Raw genomic sequence first — 15,073 nt, 5'->3', positions numbered from 1 at the left:
TTCATCGACCGACATCCCCAAGTCCTTCTCCCGCAACTGCTCTCTGCAGTCCTGCAGATAACTAGCAGAACCCCTACAGACAGTACAAACATGGTTCAAATGCTTACAGTTAAGGTGTTTGGAAGGCAGTATCCTGACCACCTGAGGAAATACCACTTTGCCAGATACAGATTCATATAACTAGAACAAATTTTCTTCACTCAGGATTGTTATACAATGTCTTCCACAAGTTTAATCAAACTCCATCTTGAAATTAATTAATAGGTTGAAGAATAATTAATCCTTTGAATTAACTCATCTTTCCATAGTGAAAGTCAGATGCACTAAACTAAAATATTTCAAGGTGAAGACATAATTATCCTACAAAGATAACTGACAATATTGACTTTTTAATCTATTGGAGAGTTCAGAGGATCAAAATTTCCTTTTTAAGAAGTCCCTTACTGCTTTAGACTTTCCTCTACAAATTAAGACAGTAAAATCTACATTTGAGAGATTTTTTTTTTCCAGGAAAAAGTTACCCACTCTCTTAGATTCTCCCACGTAAAATTTGGCCTTTTCTATTAACTAGTGACACTTCTTTCTGGGCTCAAAACAGTGATAAATCCTTCAAGCAACACTAACCGAAATATTATTGGTAGAGATCAATGTTCACTGGAGAGAAGATAATACCACTAAACCACAGCTATTGCTGTCAACCTAAAAAAAACCACAAAAAACAACAAACCACTTCAAAAACAAAAATCCAACAAAACAACCACGAAGAAAGGCAAGTGTGATTTTCATTACAGAAATGCTCTTATAGTCATTGCAAACAAAGCAATTTAGAAAGTGAATGGCCATTAACTAAGCTGCTGGACACATACCATCTAGTACCAGTTACAATGACCAGAGGTGGTCCAAACTCACTAGAGATGAAGTAGTGACTCCAAAACAAGTGTAAAAAGCAGACAACTGTGCAAGACTCATTGTACTCTGCCAGGTGCTTCAATGAAATTTCAGAGTTGTGTCAAAATGCTGAAGACACGAAAAAAAAAGCAGTCTGTTTTTTGACCATTGTGACTGGGTAACAAGTAGCACAAATTAAATGTTAGGAAGGAGAAGATCCCTCCACCCTCCTTAACTTTTCCTTTCATGGTGATGTAGTTAAAACCAATGCATACAAGCTGTAGTTAAGGAAGCACATCTACGATCAGTCAAGGATATGATTAAAAATTAATGAGTCTACAGAGAACACTATCCTTTGCTTATCTAGTACTTTTTAATAAGCTACTTAACTACATCTACTTGTGGATAGATTGTCTTTCTCAGTACTTGTTTCCCAATAGTGTTGGTTTCCCATTTTATTCCCTCTGCATCTTCTATTTATTGTATCCAGCTGTGGAAGCTCATTCCAAGTTCTTGACAATAATGATATTTTCCAATGGTTTTTAATGATGTCTGCTATAATGGGACCCTATCCCAACTGTACCACATTTGTCTTTACAATAACATAAATGACTTACAGCTTTTTCAGGTAACATATCATTTTTACCTTCTTAATTTTTTATATTATGACAAAAGCAAAGAGGTACTTTATCTTTCTGACTACAAAGCCTAACAGAACAAAAATGACCAAGTTAACAGAAATAACATATGGAAGTAGGATATGAATTTCATTCAATTCCTTGGTCCAGAGACGGGCAATGAGGATGATCAGAGGACTGGAAGACCTGCTGTATGAAGAAAGGCTGAGAAAACTGGGCCTGTTCAGGCTTGGGAGGGACCTTATTACCATGTACCAGTATATAAAGGGTGGCTACCAAGAAGATGGAGACTCCCTTTTCACAAGGAGTCACATGGAAAAGATGAGGGGTAATGGACACAAGTTGCTTCTGGGGACATTCTGACTGAACTCCAGAAGAAATCTTTTACCATGAGATCAATCAGGCATTGGAACAATCTCCCAGGGGAAGTGGTAAATTCCCCTACACTGGTCAGTTTTAAAAGTCAGCTTGACAGGGTGCTGACTCATCTCGTTTACACTATGCTTTTACCTTGAGAGGTTGGACTAGATGATCCTTGTGGTCCCTTCCAACCTGGTATTCTATGATGATTCAATTCATTGAAACAGCATTTACCTATCAATGACTATGCAGCTGCTTAGCTTCTTCTGAAGTGAGTTACAGTACCTTAGGCCATTTCTATGGAAAACTTCTAGAATAGAAGTGTTAGAGGGAATTTCAGGTGGTTGTTGCTTTTACCTGGAGATTGGCTGTGCAATAAGATCAGCACTCTTCAACTTATCAGGTAAATGGGGGCTTTCCCATGCATTTTATCAAGCATAGCCAGCTTTTTGTCTCTTTGAGCCAGTACTGCTAAGTGTAACTCAAATTCCTATACTTGATTCAATGCTTTTTGACCTCATTTTCAGTTGACAGTACAGGAGCATTTCATTAAAGAAAGAAGAATGTTTTCAAGTCTAACTATGGCAGTTGTTTATGTCACAAGCTTCCCTTAGGATAATTTCTTGTTTGCTACTGTTTGCATCAAGCGGACACAAACACTGTGCAAGAATATGATCCCTGAATTATACTCTTTATAGCAAGCTGCTGTCAAAAGAAAGATGTCCTGTGAAAGGTATAATGGTGCACACAAAACTTCAATAGAAATACAAGACATTTTAAGAAAGAATTAAAAAAATAAAGTCAAAGAAATACTAATTCATAAGATGAAACCCCTGAATTTTCAAGTAATTAATATATTAATTATGATTAGAAATTTTAAATGGAACACTAGAATTAGGTTTTAAGATAGGTTTTTATACGTAAGCCTTCATAAGTGTAAGATCCTCTTTGTAGTGGTAGAAAAGCACTGAGAACTGCCATTACTGGCCAAGAATTAATATCAAACAATATAAAATATCTAACAAAAAGCAAAATCCATAAATGAAATACTACAACTCATCTAGAAACCTGTACAAATTGTAAAGAATATGCTTTCACTCAATGCAGACATCAACTTAATCCCATCTTTAATTTGACAGAGAATTTTAGGTAGAGAAGTAGGAAAGATGAATGCCAGGGTTAGAACCTGGTCTAATTGGCAACTTCAATTTTGAAAGTTGATTATTTATAATTAGAAAAACAAACCCAAAAACATCATCAACAAGCCACTTCACTGAACTATACTCTTTCTTTCAGCACACAAACAGCAATCACAAAAATATATGCCATTAAATTTCATTCTCCTCATCCCCCCAGACCCTTTAACATCTTCAACAAAACAACTCATTTACTGCTCCACATGACAGGATTCTATGAGGAAATTCACTCCACAGTGATAATCAGAGACATATCTTCAAGTGTAGAAAGTAATTCCTAGACACGTCTGAAGAACATTAATTTTAAAAAATGACAACTTACCTACAGTAATTCCTCATGTACAAGGAACAATGCATCATATACTGTGGCAAATTTGCTTATGATATTGATGCAGTTGAGAAGGTCAAAATGGAAGGCTAAGAACAAAATTAGAGAACATTTTCTCACCTGTAGCTGCTGTTGCAAATGGGTAATTTCAGCAATTCTCAGTTCTCTAGATTTATTTGTGCTTTCAATTTCTTGTCTTTGGGTAGACAGCCGACATCTGATATCCTGAAGCTTTCCCTCCAACTGATTTTTTTTATCATTCTTTAGGAAAAAAAAAAGAAAAAAGAAAAATAATCTCTCTCTTTTTGTTTTTACCATAAAGGTTTGTCATGCAAATCAGGATCTAAAAAGTACTTTTATTCCATACATAAAAGTTGAAATTATAGAAAATAAACACTGCCACATCACAGTCACTGCTGTGCTTGTGTGTTTTCTCTGCAGTACAATGACTTACTAGAGCTTCCAGCTCAAATTCTAAGGTCTTCTTCTTTGCCTTCAGAACAACTATGTCCTCTTGTTCTTTGTTTCTTTGATTTAGTAGTTCTTGCCGACGATTACGCTCCCACTCAAGTTGCCGTTGCCTCTCAAGTTCCCGTTTTGCAGCCTGCAGCATTAAAAAAAAAAAGATGAGAGATCTATTTTGACAAACTATTCTAATTGCTGATATTCATATTCTAATGTGCAATTAAAACATTAATAAAAATACACTGCTAATCTGTGGACTAAATATGTGCCTCTATTTAAGCACATGACTTGCTCAATTGTTTAAATGCTCACTTGTAAACACTAGTGAAATAGGTCTTCACTGTATAGAAGATAGATGACTAAACAGAATATCACTCCATTTTAATCAGTTTCCCAAGATCCAATTTTCTGATTTAACAAGTTGTTTCACATCAAGACTTCAAGAACTCTCCAGAATAGCATCAAATCTCTCTCTGATCTCCAATTAAGACATTCTGCAGCTTTGCAAAGAATAGTCATATGCTACTGCACTGAATGTATCATTAATTGACAATGTGAGAAAATAATAGTTTTTTAGGCTAACCAATATGTGTTTTCTTTAAATTAACTCATTACAGGAAAATCATGAATGTCACAAATGTCCGTAAGTTTTTCATCTTTTATCCTAGCATCTATTTAGATCAAAGAAAATAAGAATAATTATTGTTTTTAAAGAAGCCAGAGGTTACAAGCACATTGTCCTAGATCTAAATGTCTCACTATTCATTGCACATGAAAAATAGATAGCTGACTCTTTCCTTACCTTCAAAAACCCAGAAGTTTAAGTACATTGTTTAAATGTTTGCTTACTAAAAATGACGGCAAAATATTTAGTGTAAACATTAGGTTTTGTTCTAAACAAACACAGCTGCCAGTGACATAACCACCTTCCTTTTATCCAGTTGGTTACCTCTCTTCTCTCTATTTCTTTCCTTCTTTCCTCTTCTCTCTGCCGTTCCAATTCCCGTTGTTTTTCCAACTGTTTCTCTAGTTCCAGTTGCCTTTTACGTTCCTGCTCCTGCCGCTCCCGTTCTTTCCTTTCCTGCTCTGCCCGCTCCAGCTGTGCCAGACGCTCTTGTTCTTTGCGCTGCTGTTCCAGGAGAGCCTGCCTCCGTTTTTCAAGTTCTAGATTGCCACGTTCAAAGTTCTCACGTTTTTTATCTTCAAATGTAACTTTAACGTGTTGAAACATGGGGCAAAGGAGAATTAAACTTTACTACTGACTTTAAAAAAAAATAAATAAAAAATCCACGTATGCTGAATCAGTGTGAAACAACTTTCCAATAGTACTAGATGCAGCTCTCAACTACTAATAGTATAGCTCTACCAGTAATTCTAGGTTTTACCATTAGCATTTATATTGTAGATCCCCTTAAATACACATCCTTAGCAAACCTAAGTGTGAATTTCAGTTGCCATTCCTCAGGTTTCTAGGTTTCTCCACAAAGCCCAGCAAGTGGGTATAATTTAGACAATCCATTTGCCATCTAATCCTTTGAGTGGACATAGGATCTTGGAGTTCCTCTATATATTTGGTAACAGAAGCAGAACAGGAACCAACACCTCAATTACTACAAGTAAGACAAAGAATTCAGCTGATGATATTATTCAGAAGCCATTATGCAAATGACCAGAATGTATCTAAACTTCATATTCTCATAAGATTACTCATTACTGTCAGGAAAAAAATTGGCTTGCTGAAGCTCTTGAGCACCTTAACTGAGGAAGACAGGATTCCTGCAGGTTCACATCTTCATCACTTACTGTCTCAGAAGAATCATCTCAGTTCCAGCACACATTCCCTCACATTCTTCTGCAGTATCAGGGATTGTCCTTTCCCATTCCACATTCCTAGGTCTCTCCCTAACAGTTTCTCCAAATTATTCTGTTCACTTCACCTTCTGTTTCTTTTCATACTCCTATGTTTCATTCCCACTCCCCATACTCTGTATTTCTCTCCCCACATGCCCAACTCGTACATTTTTGCCATGCAAGACAAATCAAGAGAGAGCACATGTTTACTTCAAAGTGTGCATGCACCAACTGTTTGACACATTGGCCTGACACCTGCTGAGCCAGCTGAATTCTTTGTCTAAGTTTGGCCCCCTTTTCTGTTGCCACTTACCAAGTTTCATAAAACCTGAAAAAAATTTAACCACTTTGTTATCTGTTAAGTTTGTTTAAAATTTGCCACTGTTTTTAAGGAATATTAAGGTACAGGCTGATAGAGAATGTGATTATAACCAACACTGATCTAGGAAACCAACAAAAAGAGAAAAATATTTATGTCAAGAAAGTCAGTTAAAAGAAATAGGTAGAATGACAAAACATTTGCAAGTAGCATGGACATTAAGATACCATGTTTAAGGCTCAGAAAACACATAACACTGAGAAAAAACACCAAGTTCTAAGACAGCTGCCCAAGAAGCTAGTATGGTTACTCAGCAAAATCAAGGTAGCTACCAGAGGTAACAAAACAAAGCATATCCAAAATATGAAAATAGAAGATAACTTCTAGCAAATTAAGTAATTCTTGGCTTGTATTACTATGCTTAAGGGAAAGCTTCTATAAGGTTATAAAAGCCAACAATAACAACTCTTTCAAATGTCTCAAAATAAAAAAAACCCAACACCTAGCCAGAAGGCCAATGAAGCAGCAAGTTGACATTCACTATTATAAGTGATCTTTGTAACAAAAAAACTATATATCAAATACAGTAAAAAAACACATTCTAGTCTCTCTTGAATTGAAAACAGAAATGGCTTTTGAACAAAAATAAAAACAAAAAATGAAGAGTAACAGGTTGCCTAACGCAGGCAATGCTAATCCACAGTTTAAATGCAAAATTCATGAACTACTAGCTGTGCTGTGCAATCTAGCCTTTAATCAACATCAGTGCTGTAAGACTAGAAGATGACAAGTGCAACACCAGTCTTTAAGAAAAGACAGTATAATGATCCTGAAGGCTACAAACAAGTCAGTCTACTCCACACATGACTAAACATAGTACCGTGGAAGAGCCAACGCAGGAAGGATCTGCCTCTCAAGCCTAATAGACTCAATTGTACCAATAAGAAAGTTGAAAAATAAGATCAGGTCAACAGAAGAACACTTGCATGATTTTGAGGAAACTAAGCATTCCTAACCTTCTTGACACTACAAACTACATACCAAAATCCTCTGATTCCAGAGACACAAGACTTGGCCTCAAAGTGCCAATACAGGAAAGTCATATCTCACCTGTCTCCAAACATTTCCTGTGAGACCTCAGTGCAGTCTGCTTCAGCAGCGCCTGCTGCCTCCCTTCATCCTCCTACAGCCAGGACTTACCCAGCAGACTGCCAGCAGCAGTTAAGTATATAATACAAAGCAAAGACAAGAGCTATATTTGAATTGTTCACATACAGATCCCCTGAACTAAGCTGGTATGGAAAGAGACAGAAGGTCCTTGGGAACTACCAAACAGAGGGGTGACATAAATCACCAACTTTCACAATGACAGAAGGATTCTCAGTAGCGTCCTTCAATGATCTTTACTAGCAACTATGCTGTTCAGCATGCAGCAATGATCTGGAAGAGACTGAAAAGTAACAAGACAGCTTCTGGAGAGGATGCCAGATAGTCATGGTGTTAAAATGAAAATCTGACTGTGAAAAGCTTTAAAAGAATCCCACGGAAGAGTGATCTGGCAGTGAAGAAGCAGAGGAAATTCAAATGTTAATGAACATAGAGTAGCGTACAAGGGGAATAAAAATAATCCTTACTAAACACACACAGCTATGAATTCTAAAATGGTTAACAGATTTCTGGAAAGATACTGGCATTATTGTAGAAAGTCTCCTAAAACATTGATTCAGGTCTAGGCTGTGATCAAAGAAGCAATACAGTGTTTAGGAATAATAATAATAATAATAAATTAGAACAAACCAGAACAGCATTATTATGGCACTATATAAATTTGTCATATTGTTGCATCTTCAGCTGTGTGACATTTTGGTCATCTTAGAATAAAAGAGCAAAAGTAAAGAAAGTACAAAGAAGAGTGAGGAGATGATCAGAAGAATTAAGGTGTTTCCTAACAGCCTTTTAGCATCTAGGAGGCTTTCTCCATTTCCCCCCCCCCTTCTATATTTTTTTCTTCCTTTATTTTCTTAAAAGCAAAACTGCTAAAGCCTATGTAAAAAAGCATATTGTACACAGACTGCTATGAATCAGGCCCCTGTATGTATATTGTGATCTTTTAAAGAGTACATAAGCCAAAAAACACTCCATGTAAGTCAGAAGATGGAAGTAGTAAAAAGTTTTCATTGCAGTCCTATAATAGGGGTGCAAAGTGCTGCCTCTGTTGAGATAAGCAGCACGAAAGTTGTTTCTATCTCCACTGTCGCTAACGCAAAGGATCACGCAACAGTCAGGTATCAGCTGGACCAATGAATGTCTTGGTTATGCCTCTGACATGTCACAAACTGATCTGGAAAGCAAACATTTATTAATAAGTCTTTGTAACTCCACAGCGTTTAACCTGATGATAACACCTCTTTGATAGCAGCACATGATACATCTCTATTTTCACTTGCTCACCTGGTAACTTCTTTTCCAGTTGCTGTTGTTCTTCTTCTAATGCTGGTTCTTCTGGTAACCTTTGGTCTACAGATACTGAACTTGCAGCAGATATGCCACTACCAGAGCGCACTCTTCTGTCAATAAAACAGTAATTCCCAATTGCTTAGAAGAACCTATGCCTGCCAAATTCACTTATAATTTAATGACAAAATCATTAATTAAATGCAATGATGTCACATTTAATGATATGTAATGTTACCTCAATGTTGCCCAGACCATTTTACTCAGCTGTTGCCACTAAGGTAACAGTATCCTCCAGGGTACCAACAGCACACACTGGTGAACTGAGCAACCTACTTCAAAGTTCACAGCACCACACACCTTTTATAGATGTGTTCAACCCTGTCCCCAAGATCTCTTACTTGTGACCAGGGTGAATTTGGGGAAATGCCAACTTAAACTATAGCAAAGGTTGCAAAGATAGAGAAAGAGCTCACTATAGTCAAGCTGTCAACAAGACCCGACACAGAATAAACAAAAAAATTGTCAACTTCAGGAGCATACTTGAAGAACATGAAGCTATGGTCTTATGCAACAGTTCTTTTTGTTGCTGTTACTGTATTCCCACCCATTTCTCCACAAAAAGACAAACAGAGAAACTGAAGTACTGACTCAACACTACTATTCACAGATACAACCGTATCAAAAGATATCTGAATTTGCTACAGTTACATGTTTCAAATTCCATTACATCCCATTTGCTCTACAGAATTATAACCTTGAACTAAATCACTTTAAATTCATATGGCTAGATTGAGTAAGTTTTGGAAAATATGCTAGCATAAAACTTGACCAAAACTGTATTCTTACACAGAATTCTTGCAACTTCCAGCATCCAGTTCTTATAATAAAACCAAAAAGCTAGACAAGCATTTCCCAACAAGAAGACACTCTGTACCACAGATGCAGTACAAAAAGGAGGGGAGTTACTTCTCAATCTTTTGTCCCCTACACTTACAGGCCAGCTTTCCCAAATGAAATAAAAACGTAGCAGTGAGATTCCAGAATTATAACCAGTTACCTAAATGAAGGTGGAATATACTCTGGAGGCAGTACAGGTGGCAGCGGTTGACCAGACATAGCTACATCAATTAAGTGCATAGCCAGAATAAACTCTTCAGCTGTAAGCTTTCCATCTTGATCAATATCTGAAAGATTCCTTTTTAAAGGAAAGGTACAAAGTAAGTAAATATTAAAGATTAAAAATCACTGTTAAAAAGCATCGTTTTAGTGTAGTCAGTACCAAATTAATTCAATTTTTCACTGGCTTTATTCACATTACTTCGGTTTTTGCTTTTTATTTCTTTTAAAGAGAAAGCCATTTCACTATTTCCCACATTTCTCATGCATATCTGTCTTGAAACTATCCTTACAGTCATTGCTTATACTTCACTTGCTCTTTAAGTATTGCGGTACCCTGTGCTTTATAAGTAAGATTTATCAATGGAGTTTTCTTGAGCACTTTGTGAACATTCACGACCAAGTATCATTTAGAAAAGAAACAACTCAGATGCTTGGTAGAACTTTTTGGTTTGGTCTTCTTCCCTTTAGGTTCCTATCTCGCATACCAGAGCACACGTTTGCATTAAAATCTAAGCCATTAGCATTCTAGTTCTGATAAGTACAAAAATATTTTAGCATTATGCACATATTAGAAATCATGGAGTAACCTCTGGATAGCCTAAAACCAGTGCTCCAAGAGATGCACAAAATGCTTTCGTTCATATTAAGGTGGTACTGGACAAAATTTAACAGCCTAAACATCGATCTGTTTCTCTAGCATGCTGCACTCCAGTCATGCAGGAAAATCTCCCACAATACTGTGAACATCAAAGGTAAGCAACTGAAACATTCTTTTGATGTCACAAGGTACAGGACTTTGTTTATGAGATTTAAGTTTGGAAGACAACTACAGCCCCATTTGATCCATGCTTGTGTTCTTGAACTCCTCAGGCTGGGCCGAAAGAACAAGCCAGTAGAACAAAAACCTAGCATGCAGGGACATAATTGATCACTGTCCTAACAGTCTGGGCCTGCATTTTTGTTACAGAAAACACCAAAACAGCTGCCACAGAATAGCTGACACGCTGCACATCAGCACTTCACTTTGTGTCTCAGTCAGTGAATCCACCCACAATACAGACTGACAAATCTTGCCCCAGAGGACAGCAACACTGGTTCCACTGCCAGAGATTATCAGGAAAGGGAGCAATACTGAGGATCACAAAAGCTGTAAAATCCATTCCTTATCTCAGTAGACTTGGCAGTTTTGAATATGAAAAATTAAAAGAGTCATGTTTAGAACTCCTGGAGTACACTGACGTCATTCAGCTGCCCACACAACCTACTTAAGTGCTGGCAACATGCAGAGTATTTTTTGGCTAATCATCTGTTGGATGACTGGGTTGATATTTTTTTCCCTTATAGTAGCTTTGTTAGGAAACAGAGAAGGAGAGAGTGCTTCTTAAGATATAACAAAAATATCAGTGCTTAGCAAAGGAAGCAAGTGCAATAGAACCACCACATTAGAGTAATAACACAGTTGACTTCCTCACACAGAAGTCAGACAGGTGACTTGACAATGGTTTTCAAGGAAAGACTTATAAAGTATAGAAGTTAATTGGAAATAACTTGCACAGGACAACTGGAAAATAAAAATATACAGAAGGAACCTGAAGGCCATTTGAGAAGTCACCAAAGATAACCATAAATCAACAATAACCAAGTACTACCTAAGTAATTAAGTAGAAACGCTACAGAGTACATAGGAAAGCATAAACTTCCAAAGTATGAGGGAGGAGAGAAGATAATCCATGTGACAGTAAGACTATAATAAACTCCATCAAACATGAAGCTGAAAAGAAAAAGAGAAGCCAAGACAAATCCTGTTAAAATCCATTATTTTAAGTATGGTTCTGTATTAAGCTTCCTTTTGTACTACCTGAGCAAATATGTGTAAGTTTCACTGGTGCTGTATCACATGTGGCCAGCGATGTAGAAGATGTAGGAGGCTGAACGTCTGGTCTGCCCAAAACCTCCACAACTGAAACCCAACTTATGAAACATCTATGTGCATAGCGTAAAAGATACTAATTTTTACTTTTGTGGAGTAATATTAATATAAGCAGAGCAGAGCAAGTTTGGTTTATGGAGTTATACATTAAAAAGAGCAATGTATAATGATTTATCAGTAGAGGGAGAGTACACAGTACTCAGTACTCAGTACACAGAATAGAGGTTTAAGTAGTTTCCTGTTCGGTAGAAATTGATAAATTTATTTTTACCATATTGTAGCCAGCTGAGCCTGGGGTAAACTTGACTGCATAAGGATAGTTCTTGCTTGTGGACCTAACAAAGTGAAACAAGGATTAACAGTTAAGCAAGTTTCTCCTTTTCTTGCATTACCAAGCAGCTACTGCACAAGCAGAGCATAGTTCTGAACTGGTAACTCTGTAGAGATGTTACCTGCATGAACAGGCTATACATACTGCTATCCCTAGCCAGCCCTCCAAAGGAAAATATTGTAAAAATACATAACCCTTCCCCTTTCTTCACAACAATCATTCAGATTACAAAAAAAAAAAAAAGCAAGCTCTAGGAAAGGCAAAGATATGCTCTCAGTACTATTAAAACTAAGCCAGTGTACTATTCCAGTTTCTTTCTGAAACTGGATAGGCCACCTCATCAGTGGATGAGCTGAATACTGCAAATGACTGTAGAAGCTTTCACATAATTTGTTGTACCCCTTCCAAGAATCATTTCCCAGTGCCAAGTTACTTTGCAGAAAATAAAGGAAAGAAGGTGATAAAATGATCTGAGCTGCAATGAATATTTGCTTTTAAACAAGATTACTAAACAGCTGGGAGATTTTAAACAGAAAAATACTGATGACGACAACAGAGAAAGATGAATCTTTCTTACTATCTGAATAGCATTCTAAATGCTGTTATAATTAGCCTTTTACAGTTCACAAAAAGGAAACAACAAAAACTGCTTCAATACCTGTTAAGTGTCCACTCATTGTTTTATCGTGGCTATTGAACAGCTGCCTGTACTTCAGTCTCGATGACTGAGGCACAGCCCACTCTGCCACAGGAGGCGCACTAGAATTAGAAAAAGGATAAGGAGGGTGGGGGGTACATATAAATTTTAATTTAATCACATGAAGCTAACAGGTACAACAGGATTAAGTGCTGCACAGATTCAAAGTTCTACGCCTGAAATGGTTCGTTCCACAAATACTCCTTCTCTTCCTGAAACCACAACAGTTTTGACTTCATCTGAAAACATGTATCATACTTCAGTGTCTCAGAAGATGTTTGTTGGTAAAGTTGAATGACAGGCCTAAGAGTTTTGCTTTTTTCTTTACTAGCAGAGAATTAAGTAACCTAAACAGTTTAAAGGAGCTAAAAGCTTTTACCTAAACATGTAATAGGAAATGCCTTACCACAGACAGCAGAAGTGATATCTCACTTTACCCTGTCTTTAACTGGTTATCTTAGCCAAATAATTCATAAGTTGATTAAGGAAAACAAATGTAAAATATGCTGAAAACATAGAAAAAAGTGTTAAAAAGCTACACTCGAAAGCAATCAACCTTTCTGGTAATGGAACACAACTGACAAATGTTACATTCCCAGTTCTTATTCATCCACATAATAGGTTAAGTGCTGTTACTTGTAGCTATAATCTCCTGTGCATGAAGGCTCACAAGTCTTCATACAAAAAAAACATGGGCACAGTTTTTCTGTCTTTAGACACATTCAAACTTTGCCCATTTTTGTTAAAGTTGGGGAAAAAAAAAAGGCAGTCAGATTAAACAAGCATTTATAACAGCATACCAAATCACAGTACCAAAAATTAACAAAACCCACCAACTCTCTTTTCCCTGATCCACTGAGCATATAGCACAGTAAGATCATTCAAAGCTAAGCCAAGAAGGATCATATGAATAGAAGACTTGATATCATATTCTCACATGACAAGACCCAAAACAGCTAATACCACTATTTCATTTTATTCTTATTTCCAAACTATTGTGCTTTAATAATACTCTTTCACAGGAGCAAATAAAAAACAAGCTGCATCTTACATAATGAAAATAAGAAATGAAACTTTAAAAAACAAACAAACAAAAAAGCTGACTAAAGTTTTATCCATGTGAATTCCTCCCTCACCAGTTTTGCTATATTTAGAGTTTCCACAATCAATTATACTTCTGTCTTACATATAAATGTACCTTGATCTGTGAAGTAAGGTTATTGTACATTAAGTAATGAAACTCTCCTTCATGGATGCTCAAATGGTAGTTTTGGAAGAAAAAATGCCGGAGGACAAAAGAGTTGACTCATGTATGCCAAACACCATGTATACCCAGAGTTCACTACTGGTGACTCAGCAGACAGGGTGATAAAAGCATCACAAGTGGAATTTTGAACTTCATCCTTCTCAAAATTCAAAGTAACTCTCAGCCAGGGAAAAAAGAGGTCTTCAAAAGAACAGCCCCTTCAGTGCTGGCAGGCGTTTCAGAGGTACTGAAGTAACTACAACTGAGCTAAGGAAGCTCCAAGCCCAGCTCAAACAGATTCAGAGACCCATGCAATTTCACCTCAGAAAAGAAGTCATCACACCTGAGTTTCAGCCCTCTCTTGCCAATGAGTGACTACCAAGGTTCAGACACAGTTAACCCCAAAACTAAGACATCCCCCTTAGAGAAAATCTAGATGCCATTTCCAGCTGAAGTTTCTTAAACTTCATTCATTATAAATACGAAGTGCTGTTTTAGACAAAGCAGATAATGTCTTGTACTTCTGGAAATTATAACAGAGCATCACTACTATGTTACTGACAATACTAGATTTCAAAGCAAAGAAGAATTGTTTGTTTTGAAAGATTTTTAATCCTATTTGCCAATAACCAGTAGTGTCGCTTATCTAATACCAGGGCACATGAAAAACCGGAAGAAGGAAAAAGAAAATAAAAATAAGTAATTAAATAGTGTCTCAACCTTGCAAAAAAGTCTGTAGTATAGACCTGTGGAAAGGTTTGATTTATAAAGACTTTGGGAAATTGCCGTCCTACCTCCTCTAAGGAAGTTTCATTTTGTTAGATATATTTCTTCAAACAATAGTAAAATACATTTTGACTAACCATATAATTTCCTTAGGCCTTGAAATAATTTCCAAGTCTTTTAGGCTTCACGCAGAACTTGAAGACTATATAAGAAACAGTTATATGAGGTGCATTTAAAATATGAAAACTATTAAATATTTTGCTTTAAAAATAATCTTAAAGCTGTTAATTTTAAAGAATATTACTTGTGTTTACACACTAACAGGAGGAATACCTGTGCAGTATTACGCAGTGCAGATTATGTCTACAGAAGCAAATGCTTTTCTAAAAGCTAAGTTTTCAAAAGTTTGAAAATAGCATCAACACATACTGTAATAGTTAATTATTGTATTTCAATGATTCACTACTCGTGGAGCATTCCTTCCAAAACCACAGCATCCTATGAAATGCTGAAGTAGTATCT

At 36.6% G+C, this 15,073-nt stretch overlaps 1 protein-coding gene across 1 annotated transcript in view; it reads right to left on the bottom strand.

Annotated features, from left to right (window-relative positions):
- Positions 1-3,408: 3,408 nt before the first annotated feature.
- Positions 3,409-15,073, bottom strand: part of LOC104541174 (intersectin-1-like) — a gene marked incomplete at its 3' end in the record, with an annotated part of 28,125 nt that continues 16,460 nt past the window's right edge. Inside the window, exons 6-12 of the mRNA XM_010185156.1 lie at positions 12,541-12,641; positions 11,823-11,886; positions 9,560-9,697; positions 8,497-8,612; positions 4,825-5,087; positions 3,865-4,014; positions 3,409-3,671 (exon numbers count right to left, since the gene is read on the bottom strand). Coding sequence (XP_010183458.1) covers positions 3,409-3,671; positions 3,865-4,014; positions 4,825-5,087; positions 8,497-8,612; positions 9,560-9,697; positions 11,823-11,886; positions 12,541-12,641 — 1,095 coding nt within the window. The remainder of the gene's footprint in view (positions 3,672-3,864; positions 4,015-4,824; positions 5,088-8,496; positions 8,613-9,559; positions 9,698-11,822; positions 11,887-12,540; positions 12,642-15,073) is intronic.

This window comes from Mesitornis unicolor, unplaced genomic scaffold, assembly GCF_000695765.1.
Source record: "Mesitornis unicolor isolate BGI_N332 unplaced genomic scaffold, ASM69576v1 scaffold21075, whole genome shotgun sequence".
Taxonomy (NCBI): Eukaryota; Metazoa; Chordata; class Aves; order Mesitornithiformes; family Mesitornithidae; genus Mesitornis; species Mesitornis unicolor.
Note: the sequence above shows the minus strand (reverse complement) of the source record. Positions and strands in the feature narration are given on the sequence as shown.